This window comes from Oncorhynchus gorbuscha, unplaced genomic scaffold (genome assembly GCF_021184085.1).
Source record: "Oncorhynchus gorbuscha isolate QuinsamMale2020 ecotype Even-year unplaced genomic scaffold, OgorEven_v1.0 Un_scaffold_658, whole genome shotgun sequence".
NCBI classification, from domain to species: domain Eukaryota; kingdom Metazoa; phylum Chordata; class Actinopteri; order Salmoniformes; family Salmonidae; genus Oncorhynchus; species Oncorhynchus gorbuscha.
Genome location: NW_025745756.1, coordinates 132,501 through 148,981, shown reverse-complemented (window position 1 = coordinate 148,981; position 16,481 = coordinate 132,501). Strand labels below are relative to the sequence as shown.

Below are 16,481 nucleotides of genomic sequence, written 5' to 3'. Positions count from 1 at the left end.
CCAAGAGGGTTGACAGTTCCTTGGATAACGGAGAGGGACCACCTACCAAGAGGGTTGACAGTTCCTTGGATAACGGAGAGGGTTGAGTACCAAGAGGGTTGACAGTTCCTTGGATAACGGAGAGGGTGATGAGTACCACCTAGAGGGTTGACAGTTCCTTGGATAACGGAGAGGGTGATGAGTACCAAGAGGGTTGACAGTTCCTTGGATAACGGAGAGGGGAGATGAGTACCAAGAGGGTTGACAGTTCCTTGGATAACGGAGAGGGCCGTTGATGAGTACCAAGAGGGTTGACAGTTCCTTGGATAACGGAGAGGGGATGAGTACCAAGAGGGTTGACAGTTCCTTGGATAACGGAGAGGGGAGATGAGTACCAAGAGGGTTGACAGTTCCTTGGATAACGGAGAGGGAGATGAGTACCAAGAGGGTTGACAGTTCCTTGGATAAGGAGAGGGTGAGGAGTACCACCTAGAGGGTTGACAGTTCCTTGGATAACGGAGAGGGGAGATGAGTACCAAGAGGGTTGACAGTTCCTTGGATAACGGAGAGGGTGATGAGTACCACACCGGTTGACAGTTCCTTGGATAACGGAGAGGGGAGATGAGTACCAAGAGGGTTGACAGTTCCTTGGATAACGGAGAGGGGAGATGAGTACCAAGAGGGTTGACAGTTCCTTGGATAACGGAGAGGGGAGATGAGTACCAAGAGGGTTGACCACCTAACGGAGAGGGTGCTGAGGGTTGACAGTTCCTTGGATAACGGAGAGGGGAGATGAGTACCAAGAGGGTTGACAGTTCCTTGGATAACGGAGAGGGTGATGAGGGTACCAAGAGGGTTGACAGTTCCTTGGATAACGGAGAGGGAGATGAGTACCAAGAGGGTTGACAGTTCCTTGGATAACGGAGAGGGAGATGAGTACCAAGAGGGTTGACAGTTCCTTGGATAACGGAGAGGGAGATGAGTACCAAGAGGGTTGACAGTTCCTTGGATAACGGAGAGGGGAGATGAGTACCAAGAGGGTTGACAGTTCCTTGGATAACGGAGAGGGAGGGTACCAGATGAGTACCAAGAGGGTTGACAGTTCCTTGGATAACGGAGAGGGGAGATGAGTACCAAGAGGGTTGACAGTTCCTTGGATAACGGAGAGGGGAGATGAGTACCAAGAGGGTTGACAGTTCCTTGGATAACGGAGAGGGAGATGAGTACCAAGAGGGTTGACAGTTCCTTGGATAACGGAGAGGGAGATGAGTACCAAGAGGGTTGACAGTTCCTTGGATAACGGAGAGGGGAGATGAGTACCAGAGGGTTGACAGTTCATAACGAGGGGAGATGAGTACCAGAGGGTTGACAGTTCCTTGGATAACGGAGAGGGTACCAAGAGATGAGTACCAAGAGGGTTGACAGTTCCTTGGATAACGGAGAGGGGAGATGAGTACCAAGAGGGTTGACAGTTCCTTGGATAACGGAGAGGGGAGATGAGTACCAAGAGGGTTGACAGTTCCTTGAGTAATGGATAACGGATAACGGAGAGGGGAGATGAGTACCAAGAGGGTTGACAGTTCCTTGGATAACGGAGAGGGGAGATGAGTACCAAGAGGGTTGACAGTTCCTTGGATAACGGAGAGGGGAGATGAGTACCAAGAGGGTTGACAGTTCCTTGGATAACGGAGAGGGGAGATGAGTACCAAGAGGGTTGACAGTTCCTTGGATAACGGAGAGGGAGATGAGTACCAAGAGGGTTGACAGTTCCTTGGATAACGGAGAGGGAGATGAGTACCAAGAGGGTTGACAGTTCCTTGGATAACGGAGAGGAGATGAGTACCAAGAGGGTTGACAGTTCCTTGGATAACGGAGAGGGGAGATGAGTACCAAGAGGGTTGACAGTTCCTTGGATAACGGAGAGGGAGATGAGTACCAAGAGGGTTGACAGTTCCTTGGATAACGGAGAGGGGAGATGAGTACCAAGAGGGTTGACAGTTCCTTGGATAACGGAGAGGGAGATGAGTACCAAGAGGGTTGACAGTTCCTTGGATAACGGAGAGGGGAGATGAGTACCAAGAGGGTTGACAGTTCCTTGGATAACGGAGAGGGGAGATGAGTACCAAGAGGGTTGACAGTTCCTTGGATAACGGAGAAGGGAGATGAGTACCAAGAGGGTTGACAGTTCCTTGGATAACGGAGAGGGGAGATGAGTACCAAGAGGGTTGACAGTTCCTTGGATAACGGAGAGGGAGATGAGTACCAAGAGGGTTGACAGTTCCTTGGATAACGGAGAGGGAGATGAGTACCAAGAGGGTTGACAGTTCCTTGGATAACGGAGAGGGAGATGAGTACCAAGAGGGTTGACAGTTCCTTGGATAGGGAGATGTACAGTTCCTTGAAGAGGGAGATGAGTACCAAGAGGGTTGACAGTTCCTTGGATAACGGAGAGGGGAGATGAGTACCAAGAGGGTTGACAGTTCCTTGGATAACGGAGAGGGGAGATGAGTACCAAGAGGGTTGACAGTTCCTTGGATAACGGAGAGGGGAGTTGAGTAGCAGCAGGGTTGACAGTTCCTTGGATAACGGAGAGGGGAGATGAGTACCAGGAGGGTTGACAGTTCCTTGGATAACGGAGAGGGGAGATGAGTACCAAGAGGGTTGACAGTTCCTTGGATAACGGAGACCAAGAGGGTTGACAGTTCCTTGAGTACCAGAGAGGGTTGACAGTTCCTTGGATAACGGAGAGGGGAGATGAGTACCAGGAGGGTTGACAGTTCCTTGGATAACGGAGAAGGGAGATGAGTACCAAGAGGGTTGACAGTTCCTTGGATAACGGAGAAGGGAGATGAGTACCAAGAGGGTTGACAGTTCCTTGGATAACGGAGAGGGGAGTTGAGTAGCAGCAGGGTTGACAGTTCCTTGGATAACGGGGAGGGGAGATGAGTACCAGCAGGGTTGACAGTTCCTTGGATAATGGAGAGGGGAGATGAGTACCAGCAGGGTTGACAGTTCCTTGGATAATGGGGAGGAGAAGGAAAGCAGCAACATGCTAGAGGGAGGGAAAGAGTGGAGGAAGGAGAGGGAGAGAGAGGAAGTGTGACGTACCTTGACGAAGCAGAGGGGGAGGAAGGCTACGTAGTAAGGGTTAGAGTTTGTACCTTGATGAAGCAGAGGGGGAGGAAGGCTACGTAGTAAGGGTTAGAGTTTGTACCTTGACGAAGCAGAGGGGGAGGAAGACTACGTAGTAAGGGTTAGGGTTTGTACCTTGACGAAGCAGAGGGGGAGGAAGGCTACGTAGTAAGCGCTGAAGAGGGAGTTGAAGAGAACTTCCTTGATGCGACGGTTGAAGTCGCTCCGGAGTTCTTCCACCTCGCTGCGGATGAGTTCTGGAGACGGGGGCTGGGGACAGGTGTGGTGGGGGATGTGGCCTGGAGTAGTAAACTGCTCTCTCAGGTTCTCCCTTAGTAACGCTAGGAAGTCCTTAGGCCTGGAGGGAGAAGAGAGAAGAAAGAATGATCTAGGATCAGTTTTTTCTACAGTCTCCAGGTATCACTCGTGTTTAATTGCTAATTTGTCATTTACTTCACCACCATGGCCTATTTATTGCCTTACCTCCCTTATCTTACCTCATTTGCACACACTGTATATAGACTTGTCTATTGTGTTATTGACTGCATGTTTATTTATTCCATGTGTAACTCTGTTGTTTGTGTCGCACTGATTTGCTTTATCTTGACCAGGTCGCAGTTGCAAATGAGAACTTGTTCTCAACTGGTCTACCTGGTTAAATAAAGGTTAAATAAATAAAATATATATTTTTTAAATGAGATGGGAGTTCCATACACTCATGGCTCTGTATAATACTGTACGTTTCCTTGAATATGTTCTGGACCTCGGAACTGTGAAAAGACCCCTGGTGGCATGTCTGGTGGGGTAAGAGCGTGTCACACGGCGTATCCCATTTAACAAACCAAACATTCAATACCGTTATAGAAGGTAAAGTAAAAACCCAAATCGGTCCGTGCATCAATACTGGTATATAGTCAAATACGGTATAACGCCTAGCCCTAGCAGTCAGTCTTTCCTCAGCTCTTAGCCAAGAGAGACTGGCATGCATAGTTTTAATATTATCCCTCTGATTACAATGAAGAGCAAGACGTTCTGCTCTGTTCTGGGCCAGCTGCAGGTTAACTAGGTCTTACTTTGTAGCACTTGACCACATGGCTGGACAATAATCAAGATAAGATAAAACTAGAGCCTGCAGGACTTGCATTGTGGAGTGTGGTGTCAAAAAAGCAGAGCATCTCTTTATTACGGACAGACACCTCCCCATCTTTACAACCATTAAATCTATATGTTTTGACCATGACAGTTTACAATCTAAGGTAACGCCAACTAAATTTTGTCTCAACTTGTTCAACAGCCACACCATTTATTACCAGATTCAGCTGAGGTCCAGAACTTAGGGAATGATTTGTAGCAAATACAATGCTTAGTTTTAGAGATGTTCAGGACCAGTTTATTACTGGCCACCCATTCCAAAACAGACTCTTTGTTAAGGGTTTCAGTGACTTCATTAGCTGTGGTTTCTGATGTGTATACGATTGAATCATCAGCATACATGGACACATGCTTTGTTTAATGCCAGTGGCAGGTCATTGGTAGAAATAGAAAAGAGTAGAGGGCCTAGAGAGCTGCCCTGCGGTACACCACAATTTACATGTTTGACATTAGAGAAGCTTCCATTAAAGAAAACCCTCTGAGCTCTATTAGATTGATGGCTCTGAATCCACGATATGGCAGAGGTTGAAAAGCTACAACACACAACTTCTCAACAACAGGTTATGGTCAATAATATCAAAGGCTGCACTGAAATCTAACAGTACAGCTCCCACAATCTTCTTAATATCAATTTCTTTCAACCAGTCAGTCATTTGTGTCAGTGCAGTACATATTGAGTGCCCTTCTCTATAAGCATGCTGAAAGTCTGTTGTTAATTTGTTTACAGAGAAACAGCATTGTATTTGGCCAAAAACAATTCCCCCAACAGTTTGCTAAGAGCTGGCAGCCAGCTGATTGGTCTGCTGTTAGAACCAGTAAAAGCCGCTTTACCACTCTTGGGTAGTGGAATGACTTTGGCTTCCCTTCAGGCCTGAGGACAAAGACTTTCCTCGGGGCTCAGATTAAAGATATGACAGATGGGATGGTAGCTGACTCTAGAGCCACTCCCATGTAGCTTTCCATCTAAGTTGTCAATGCCAGGAGGTTGGTCATTATTGATCGATAACAATTATTCCACCTCTCCCAGACCAACTTCACAAAATTATAACTTAGAAAAACATTGTTTCATTATCAGTTTTTCTATGTATGAATACTATGGATCACTCACTGTTCGTTGTTGGCATTTCCTGCCTAAGTTTGCCATTAAGTAATCATTAAAATAATTGGCAACATCCAATGATGGAGAATAATCCCTCACTCTGAACCCAATAGCATGTGTCAGACAACCACAGTGGATGGAGAATAATCCCTCACTCTGAACCCAATAGCATGTGTCAGACAACCACAGTGGATGGAGAATAATCCCTCACTCTGAACCCAATAGCATGTGTCAGACAACCACAGTGGATGGAGAATAATCCCTCACTCTGAACCCAATAGCATGTGTCAGACAACCACAGTGGATGGAGAATAATCCCTCACTCTGAACCCAATAGCATGTGTCAGACAACCACAGTGGATGGAGAATAATCCCTCACTCTGAACCCAATAGCATGTGTCAGACAACCACAGTGGATGGAGAATAATCCCTCACTCTGAACCCATTAGCATGTGTCAGACAACCACAGTGGATGGAGAATAATCCCTCACTCTGAACCCAATAGCATGTGTCAGACAACCACAGTGGATGGAGAATAATCCCTCACTCTGAACCCAATAGCATGTGTCAGACAACCACAGTGGATGGAGAATAATCCCTCACTCTGAACCCAATAGCATGTGTCAGACAACCACAGTGGATGGAGAATAATCCCTCACTCTGAACCCAATAGCATGTGTCAGACAACCACAGTGGATGGAGAATAATCCCTCACTCTGAACCCAATAGCATGTGTCAGACAACCACAGTGACCGTCTGTACATTAAAACATTGATAAAACGTTTGATATCCTTGTCACATGACACGATCACTTCCTTCTCTTAACTGTGGATGAATATGTTGGCAAGCATAACCAGTTTTTTAATAACTCATTCTGATCATGTATGATAATGTTGCATACAACGTTTGAAAGGTCTATAATTCTTTTCCCGAACACAATCAAAAGTTAACATAGGCCCTAGATGCCTTCAGCTGCCCAATTTATAGGCATATCCAATCTGGGCACCTTTTTAACAATGTGATATTGTGCTCCAAAGGGATAACTAGAAATAACATGGTGTAGGTTAATTAAATAATAAAAATAAAAATGTGATTATTTATTATATTATGTGAAATAGGCCTCATGTGAAATCACTGTCAAAGATACTGCTGCGTTGCCTCATGAGTGGAGCAGCAGTCTAAGGTACTGCATCACAGTGCATCGCTGTGCCACTAGAGATTCTGGGTTTGAGTCCAGGCTCTGTCGCAGCCACCCGCGACCGGGAGGCCCATGGGGCAGCGCACAATTGGCCCAGCGTCGTCCGGGTTAGGGGAGGGTTTTACCGGCAGGGATATCCTTGTCCCATTGCGCACTAGCGACTCCTGTGACGGGCCGGGCGCAGTGCACGCTGGCCAGGTGTATGGCGTTTCCTCCGACACATTGGTGCGGCTGGCTTCCGGGTTAAGAGGGCATTGTGTCAAGAAGCAGTGCGGCATGATTGGGTTGTGTTTCAGAGGACGTACGGCTCTTGACCTTTGACCTCTCCCGAGGCCGTACGGTAGTTGCAGCGATAAGACAAGACTGTAACTACCAATTGGATCCAAAAATTGGGGAGAAAAAGGTGTACATTTTTTAAAATAAAAATGACAATTGAAAATGTTGCATTTAAGTCTAGATTTATCATACAGAAATATCAAAACATTCTTTCAACATCTCCAAAGCAACTGCCTGACTATGGCGCAGGTATCACTGACTCACTGCCCTTCCCTATTATCAAGAAGTTTGTTTTAAAATAATGATTCTCATAAAGAAGAAGCCTGCTGGTAACTGGTAATTGATTAGGACAGCTGGTGTCCTAAAGATCTGTCAACTAGGTAGGACTCTTACGACTAGAGGTTTCATGAATAGCTCGTATTCTGAACGATAAGAGCCGGAGATTCTCTATTCTCAGCACTTAAGACCAATTTTCTACTCTGAGCCTCTTTGTGGATTCGGGGCCCAGTGCTCCTACTGACATTATTAATACAGACACAGAAATAAAACAGATCAGACAAAAGCCAAATGACACTATTACTGCATTCATGAAAACGTCACATGACATGATATCACATTGTTGTCTCTTTGCAGTGTACTCTCTATGGTACTTGTGGGAATGTGTGTGTTTATGTTTACCTGAATAAGGAGAGTGTGTGTGTTTATGTTTACCTGAATAAGGAGAGTGTGTGTTTACCATTCATGCAGAATTTGAAAAGTTAATTGTGTCCTGAATATGGGGAGTGTGTGTGTTTATGTTTACCTGAATAAGGAGAGTGTGTGTTTACCTGAATATGGGGAGTGTGTGTGTTTATGTTTACCTGAATAAGGGGAGTGTGTGTTTATGAGTGTTTACCTGAATAAGGGGAATGTGTGTGTTTATGTTTACCTGAATAAGGAGAGTGTGTTTACCTGAATATGGGGAGTGTGTGTGTTTATGTTTACCTGAATAAGGAGAGTGTGTGTTTACCTGAATAAGGGGAGTGTGTGTGTTTATGTTTACCTGAATAAGGGGAGTGTGTGTTTTATGTTTACCTGAATAAGGGGAATGTGTGTGTTTATGTTTACCTGAATAAGGAGAGTGTGTGTTTATGTTTACCTGAATAAGGGGAGTGTGTGTGTTTATGTTTACCTGAATATGGGTGTGTGTTTTATGTTTATGTGTGTTTTTATGTTTACCTGAATAAGGGGAGTGTGTGTGTTTATGTTTACCTGAATAAGGAGAGTGTGTGTGTTTATGTTTACCTGAATAAGGAGAGTGTGTGTGTTTATGTTTACCTGTAAGGGGAGTGTGTTTTTATGTTTACCTGAATAAGGGGAGTGTGTGTGTTTATGTTTAGCTGAATAAGGAGAGTGTGTGTGTTTATGTTTACCTGAATAAGGAGAGTGTGTGTGTTTATGTTTACATGAAGAAGGGGAGTGTGTGTGTTTATGTTTACCTGAAGAAGGGCCCGTGGGACAGGTCCTGGTCTGAGTAACTACAGTCTGAAGGCACTGGCTGGGCCCTACTCTCCTGATGGAAGCAACACAGGGGAACATACACCCCAAACCTGACGCACAGAGAGACAGGGATGAAAGAGAGAGAAAAAGGAGAGAGCGAAAGAGAAAAATGAAAGAGAGGAGAGAGAAAGAGAGAGGACAACGGGAAATAAAGAACCATGTGTTAAATCAACTAGATAATGGAGAATATGACAGTGATCAACTAGATAATGGAGAATATGACAGTGATCAACTAGACAATGGAGAATATGACAGTGATCAACTAGATAATGGAGAATATGACACTGTGATCAACTAGATAATGGAGAATATGACACTGTGATCAACTAGATAATGGAGAATATGACACTGTGATCAACTAGATAATGGAGAATATGACACTGTGATCAACTAGATAATGGAGAATATGACAGTGATCAACTAGATAATGGAGAATATGACAGTGATCAACTAGATAATGGAGAATATGACAGTGATCAACTAGATAATGGAGAATATGACAGTGATCAACTAGATAATGGAGAATATGACACTGTGATCAACTAGATAATGGAGAATATGACACTGTGATCAACTAGATAATGGTGAATATGACAGTGATCAACTAGATAATGGTGAATATGACAGTGATCAACTAGATAATGGAGAATATGACACTGTGATCAACTAGATAATGGAGAATAAGACACTGTGATCAACTAGATAATGGAGAATATGACACTGTGATCAACTAGATAATGGAGAATATGACAGTGATCAACTAGATAATGGAGAATATGACAGTGATCAACTAGATAATGGAGAATATGACAGTGATCAACTAGATAATGGAGAATATGACAGTGATCAACTAGACAATGGAGAATATGACAGTGATCAACTAGATAATGGAGAATATGACAGTGATCAACTAGACAATGGAGAATATGACAGTGATCAACTAGACAATGGAGAATATGACAGTGATCAACTAGACAATGGAGAATATGACAGTGATCAACTAGACAATGGAGAATACGACACTGATCAACTAGACAATGGAGAATACGACACTGATCAACTAGACAATGGAGAATATGACACTGATCAACTAGATATGGAAGGACATTGACCTTATCCCGTCAGTTGAGGATGCCTGGTCATTCTTTAAAAGTAACGTCCTCACCATTTTATATAAGCATGCTCCGTTCAAAAAATGCAGAACTAAGAACAGATACAGCCCTTGGTTCACTCCAGACCTGACCGCCCTCGACCAGCACAAAAACATCCTGTGGCGGACTGCAATAGCATCGAATAGCCCCCGTGATATGCAACTGTTCAGGGAAGTCAGGAACCAATACACTCAGTCAGTCAGGAAAGCTAAAGCCAGCTTCTTCAGGCGGAAGTTTGCATCCTGTAGCTCCAACTCCAAAAAGTTCTGGGACACCGTGAAGTCCATGGAGAACAAGAGCACCTCCTCCCAGCTGCCCACTGCACTGAGGCTAGGTAACACGGTCTCCACCGATAAATCCATGATTATCGAAAACTTCAATAAGCACTTCTCAACGGCTGGCCATGCCTTCCGCCTGGCTACTCCAACCTCGGCCAACAGCTCCACCCCCCCCCCCCGCAGCTCCTCGCCCAAGCCTCTCCAGGTTCTCCTTTACCCAAATCCAGATAGCAGATGTTCTGAAAGAGCTGCAAAACCTGGACCCGTACAAATCAGCTGGGCTTGATAATATGGACCCTCTATTTCTGAAACTATCTGCCGCCATTGTCGCAACCCCTATTACCAGCCTGTTCAACCTCTCTTTCATATCGTCTGAGATCCCCAAGAATTGGAAAGCTGCCGCAGTCATCCCCCTCTTCAAAGGGGGAGACACCCTGGACCCAAACTGTTATAGACCTATATCCATCCTGCCCTGCCTATCTAAGGTCTTTGAAAGCCTAGTCAACAAACAGATCACTGACCATCTCGAATCCCACCGTACCTTCTCCGCTGTGCAATCTGGTTTCCGAGCCGTCACGGGTGCACCTCAGCCACACTCAAGGTACTAAACGATATCATAACCGCCATCGATAAAAGACAGTACTGTGCAGCCGTCTTCATCGACCTCGCCAAGGCTTTCGACTCTGTCAATCACCATATTCTTATCGGCAGACTCAATGGCCTCGGTTTTTCGGATGACTGCCTTGCCTGGTTCACCAATTACTTTGCAGACAGAGTTCAGTGTGTCAAATCGGAGGGCATGCTGTCCGGTCCTCTGGCAGTCTCTATGGGGTGCCACAGGGTTCAATTCTCGGGCCGACTCTTTTCTCTGTATATATCAATGATGTTGCTCTTGCTGCGGGCGATTCCCTGATCCACCTCTACGTAGACGACACCATTCTATATACTTTCGGCCCGTCATTGGACACTGTGCTATCTAACCTCCAAACGAGCTTCAATGCCATACAGCACTCCTTCCGTGGCCTCCAACTGCTCTTAAATGCGAGTAAAACCAAATGCATGCTTTTCAACCGATCGCTGCCTGCACCCGCATGCCCGACTAGCATCACCACCCTGGATGGTTCCGACCTTGAATATGTGGACATCTATAAGTACCTAGGTGTCTGGCTAGACTGCAAACTCTCCTTCCAGACTCACATCAAACATCTCCAATCGAAAATCAAATCAAGAGTCGGCTTTCTATTCCGCAACAAAGCCTCCTTCACTCACGCCGCCAAGCTTACCCTAGTAAAACTGACTATCCTACCGATCCTCGACTTCGGCGATGTCATCTACAAAATGGCTTCCAACACTCTACTCAGCAAACTGGATGCAGTCTATCACAGTGCCATCCGTTTTGTCACTAAAGCACCTTATACCACCCACCACTGCGACTTGTATGCTCTAGTCGGCTGGCCCTCACTACCTCACTTCGGCACTTCGCTCCCGCAGGTAGTATAACTTTTTCATTACATTTCTAATCTTAGCAATTTCTTCTCAGCTAGCTACATAGCCGTCTTTGTATCAAAGATAATTGCGTAATTATTGTATTTCGCCGTCCTAACGTAGTCTTCACTAGCCAGCTAGCTAACGTCCACTGATTAGCTGCACTGGAGAAACTATTACACTCAACTGAACGACTTGATTAGTGTAGCGTTAGCTAGCTACATAGCTGCCTTTGCTGTCTTCGTATCTTCGTATCCAAGATAATTGTGTTGTTTAGGTTTAGAGTGTGTAGTCTTAGAGTGATTATCTTAATTTACCGAGGTTAGCTAGCCAGCCATTTGTCGTCCTTAACGTAGGAGACTCTGCTAGCTAGCCAACAGCTAGCCAACGTCTACCGAATAGACTCACAACCCGGTCGCATTCACAGGTAGTATCACATTTTCATTTCATTTCATTACAGTACAACGGTTTGATTTGTTTGATCGTAGCTAGCTACATAGCTAGCTACATAGCCGTCTTTGTATCAAAGATAACTGTGTAGTCTAGAGCGATTTTCTAGGTTAGCTAGCCAGCTATTGTCGTTCTTCTAACGCAACGTAACGTAAACAACACTACTAGCTAGCCAGCTAGCCCCCGAATAGCAGCACTGCAGAAACTATTACACTCAACGGAACGACTTGATTAGTGTAGTGTCAACAACGCACCCACTGCCAGCTAGCCTACTTCAGCAGTACTGTATCATTTTAATCATTCTAGTCAATAAGATTCTTGCTACGTAGCTTAACTTTCTGAACATTCGAGACGTGTAGTCCACTTGTCATTCCAATCTCCTTTGCATTAGCGTAGCCTCTTCTGTAGCCTGTCAACTATGTGTCTGTTTATCCCTGTTCTCTCCTCTCTGCACAGACCATACAAACGCTCCACACCGCGTGGCCGCGGCCACCCTAATCTGGTGGTCCCAGCGCGCACGACCCACGTGGAGTTCCAGGTCTCCGGTAGCTTCTGGAACTGCCAATCTGCGGTCAACAAGGCAGAGTTCATCTCAGCCTATGCCTCCCTCCAGTCCCTCGACTTCTTGGCACTGACGGAAACATGGATCACCACAGACAACACTGCTACTCCTACTGCTCTCTCTTCGTCCGCCCACGTGTTCTCGCACACCCCGAGAGCTTCTGGTCAGCGGGGTGGTGGCACCGGGATCCTCATCTCTCCCAAGTGGTCATTCTCTCTTTCTCCCTTACCCATCTGTCTATCGCCTCCTTTGAATTCCATGCTGTCACAGTTACCAGCCCTTTCAAGCTTAACATCCTTATCATTTATCGCCCTCCAGGTTCCCTCGGAGAGTTCATCAATGAGCTTGATGCCTTGATAAGCTCCTTTCCTGAGGACGGCTCACCTCTCACAGTTCTGGGCGACTTTAACCTCCCCACGTCTACCTTTGACTCATTCCTCTCTGCCTCCTTCTTTCCACTCCTCTCCTCTTTTGACCTCACCCTCTCACCTTCCCCCCTACTCACAAGGCAGGCAATACGCCTCGACCTCATCTTTACTAGATGCTGTTCTTCCACTAACCTCATTGCAACTCCCCTCCAAGTCTCCGACCACTACCTTGTATCCTTTTCCCTCTCGCTCTCATCCAACACCTCCCACACTGCCCCTACTCGGATGGTATCGCGCCGTCCCAACCTTCGCTCTCTCTCCCCCGCTACTCTCTCCTCTTCCATCCTATCATCTCTTCCCTCCGCTCAAACCTTCTCCAACCTATCTCCTGATTCTGCCTCCTCAACCCTCCTCTCCTCCCTCTCTGCATCCTTTGACTCTCTATGTCCCCTATCCTCCAGGCCGGCTCGGTCCTCCCCTCCCGCTCCATGGCTCGATGACTCATTGCGAGCTCACAGAACAGGGCTCCGGGCAGCCGAGCGGAAATGGAGGAAAACTCGCCTCCCTGCGGACCTGGCATCCTTTCACTCCCTCCTCTCTACATTTTCCTCCTCTGTCTCTGCTGCTAAAGCCACTTTCTACCACGCTAAATTCCAAGCATCTGCCTCTAACCCTAGGAAGCTCTTTGCCACCTTCTCCTCCCTCCTGAATCCTCCTCCCCCCCCTCCTCCTCCCTCTCTGCAGATGACTTCGTCAACCATTTTGAAAAGAAGGTTGACGACATCCGATCCTCGTTTGCTAAGTCAAACGACACCGCTGGTTCTGCTCACACTGCCCTACCCTGTGCTCTGACCTCTTTCTCCCTCTCTCTCCAGATGAAATCTCGCGTCTTGTGACGGCCGGCCGCCCAACAACCTGCCCGCTTGACCCTATCCCCTCCTCTCTTCTCCAGACCATTTCCGGAGACCTTCTCCCTTACCTCACCTCGCTCATCAACTCATCCCTGACCGCTGGCTACGTCCCTTCCGTCTTCAAGAGAGCGAGAGTTGCACCCCTTCTGAAAAAACCTACACTCGATCCCTCCGATGTCAACAATTACAGACCAGTATCCCTTCTTTCTTTTCTCTCCAAAACTCTTGAACGTGCCGTCCTTGGCCAGCTCTCCCGCTATCTCTCTCTGAATGACCTTCTTGATCCAAATCAATCAGGTTTCAAGACTAGTCATTCAACTGAGACTGCTCTCCTCTGTATCACGGAGGCGCTCCGCACTGCTAAAGCTAACTCTCTCTCCTCTGCTCTCATCCTTCTAGATCTATCGGCTGCCTTCGATACTGTGAACCATCAGATCCTCCTCTCCACCCTCTCCGAGTTGGGCATCTCCGGCGCGGCCCACGCTTGGATTGCGTCCTACCTGACAGGTCGCTCCTACCAGGTGGCGTGGCGAGAATCTGTCTCCTCACCACGCGCTCTCACCACTGGTGTCCCCCAGGGCTCTGTTCTAGGCACTCTCCTATTCTCGCTATACACCAAGTCACTTGGCTCTGTCATAACCTCACATGGTCTCTCCTATCATTGCTATGCAGACGACACACAATTAATCTTCTCCTTTCCCCCTTCTGATGACCAGGTGGCGAATCGCATCTCTGCATGTCTGGCAGACATATCAGTGTGGATAATGGATCACCACTTCAAGCTGAACCTCGGCAAGACGGAGCTGCTCTTCCTCCCGGGGAAGGACTGCCCGTTCCATGATCTCGCCATCACGGTTGGCAACTCCATTGTGTCCTCCTCCCAGAGCGCTAAGAACCTTGGCGTGATCCTGGACAACACCATGTCGTTCTCAACCAACATCAAGGCGGTGGCCCGTTCCTGTAGGTTCATGCTCTACAACATCCGCAGAGTACGACCCTGCCTCACACAGGAAGCGGCGCAGGTCCTAATCCAGGCACTTGTCATCTCCCGTCTGGATTACTGCAACTCGCTGTTGGCTGGGCTACCTGCCTGTGCCATTAAACCCCTTCAACTCATCCAGAACGCCGCAGCCCGTCTGGTGTTCAACCTTCCCAAGTTCTCTCACGTCACCCCGCTCCTCCGTTCTCTCCACTGGCTTCCAGTTGAAGTTCGCATCCGCTACAAGACCATGGTGCTTGCCTACGGAGCTGTGAGGGGAACGGCACCTCAGTACCTCCAGGCTCTGATCAGGCCCTACACCCAAACAAGGGCACTGCGTTCATCCACCTCTGGCCTGCTCGCCTCCCTAATATATGCCATTTAGCAGACGCTTTTATCCAAAGCGACTTACAGTCATGTGTGCATACATTCTACGTATGGGTGGTCCCGGGGATCGAACCCACTACCCTGGCGTTACAAGCGCCATGCTCTACCAACTGAGCTACAGAAGGACCGCAGAAGTACAGCTCCCGCTCAGCCCAGTCAAAACTGTTCGCTGCTCTGGCCCCCCAATGGTGGAACAAACTCCCTCACGACGCCAGGACAGCGGAGTCAATCACCACCTTCCGGAGACACCTGAAACCCCACCTCTTTAACCCCTTAAGACTCTAGGGGCAGTATTTCATTTTTGGATAAAAAGACGTGCCCGTTTTTAGCGCAATATTTTGTCACGAAAAGATGCTCAACTATGCTTGGAATTGATAGTTTTGGAAAGAAGACACTGACGTTTCCAGAACTGCAAAGATTTTCACTGTGAGTGCCTTAGAACAAAACCTACAGGCAAAACCAAGATGTTTGAGCGACCAGGAAATCAACAGGATTTCTGATGGCACGTTTTCCATGATCGCCTTATATGGCTGTGAATGCGACAGGAATGAACGGACACTTTCTATCGTTTCCCAAGGTGTCTGCAGCATTGTGACGTATTTGTAGGCATATCATTGGAAGATTGACCATAAGAGACTACATTTACCAGGGGTCCCGCACGGTGTCTGTGTGGAAATTGGTGCGCAAAAGTCACCTACCAGTATTTTTCCATCCGAATCTGAGAACAATGCAGGCTTCCAGGAATGGCATTTCAATGAAGAGATATATGACAAAACACCTTAAGGATTGATTCAAACAACGTTTTCCATGTTTCAGTCGATATTATGGAGTTAATTCGGAAAAAAGTTCGACGTGTAGTTGACTGAATTTTCGGTTAGTTTCGGTAGCCAAATGCATAGTAACAAAACGGACCGTTGTGTCCTACACAAGCATCTTTCAGGAAAAACTGGACATCTGCTATGTAACTGAGAGTCTCCTCATTGAAACATCTGAAGTTCTTCAAAGGTAAATTATTTTATTTGATCCCTTTGCTGGTTTTTGTGAATTTTAGAAATCGCTAACGTTGCGTTATGGTAATGAGCTTGAGGCTATGATTACGCGACCGAATGCGGTGTGGGTCGGCCTAAGAGGTTAAGGAATACCTAGAATAGGATAAGTAATCCCTCTCACCCCCCCCTCCCTTTAAGATTTAGATGCACTATTGTAAAGTGACTGTTCCACTGGATGTCATAAGGTGAATGCACCAATTTGTAAGTCGCTCTGGATAAGAGCGTCTGCTAAATGACTTAAATGTAAATGTAATACTCGTCGCCAGACCCACTGGCTCCAGGTCATCTACAAGTCCATGCTAGGTAAAGCTCCGCCTTATCTCAGTTCACTGGTCACGATGGCAACACCCATCGGTAGCACGCGCTCCAGCAGGTGTATCTCACTGATCATCCCTAAAGCCAACACCTCATTTGGCCGCCTTTCGTTCCAGTACTCTGCTGCCTGTGACTGGAACGAACTGCAAAAATCGCTGAAGTTGGAGACTT

At 46.8% G+C, this 16,481-nt stretch overlaps 1 protein-coding gene across 1 annotated transcript in view; it reads right to left on the bottom strand.

Moving 5' to 3' along the window:
• The window catches only part of tmem39a (transmembrane protein 39A), a 31,436-nt gene that overhangs the window by 6,163 nt on the left and 8,792 nt on the right, over positions 1–16,481 (bottom strand). The window contains exons 6-7 of the mRNA XM_046335145.1: positions 8,315–8,425; positions 3,247–3,469 (exon numbers count right to left, since the gene is read on the bottom strand). Of these exons, the coding sequence (XP_046191101.1) occupies positions 3,247–3,469; positions 8,315–8,425 (334 nt within the window). The remainder of the gene's footprint in view (positions 1–3,246; positions 3,470–8,314; positions 8,426–16,481) is intronic.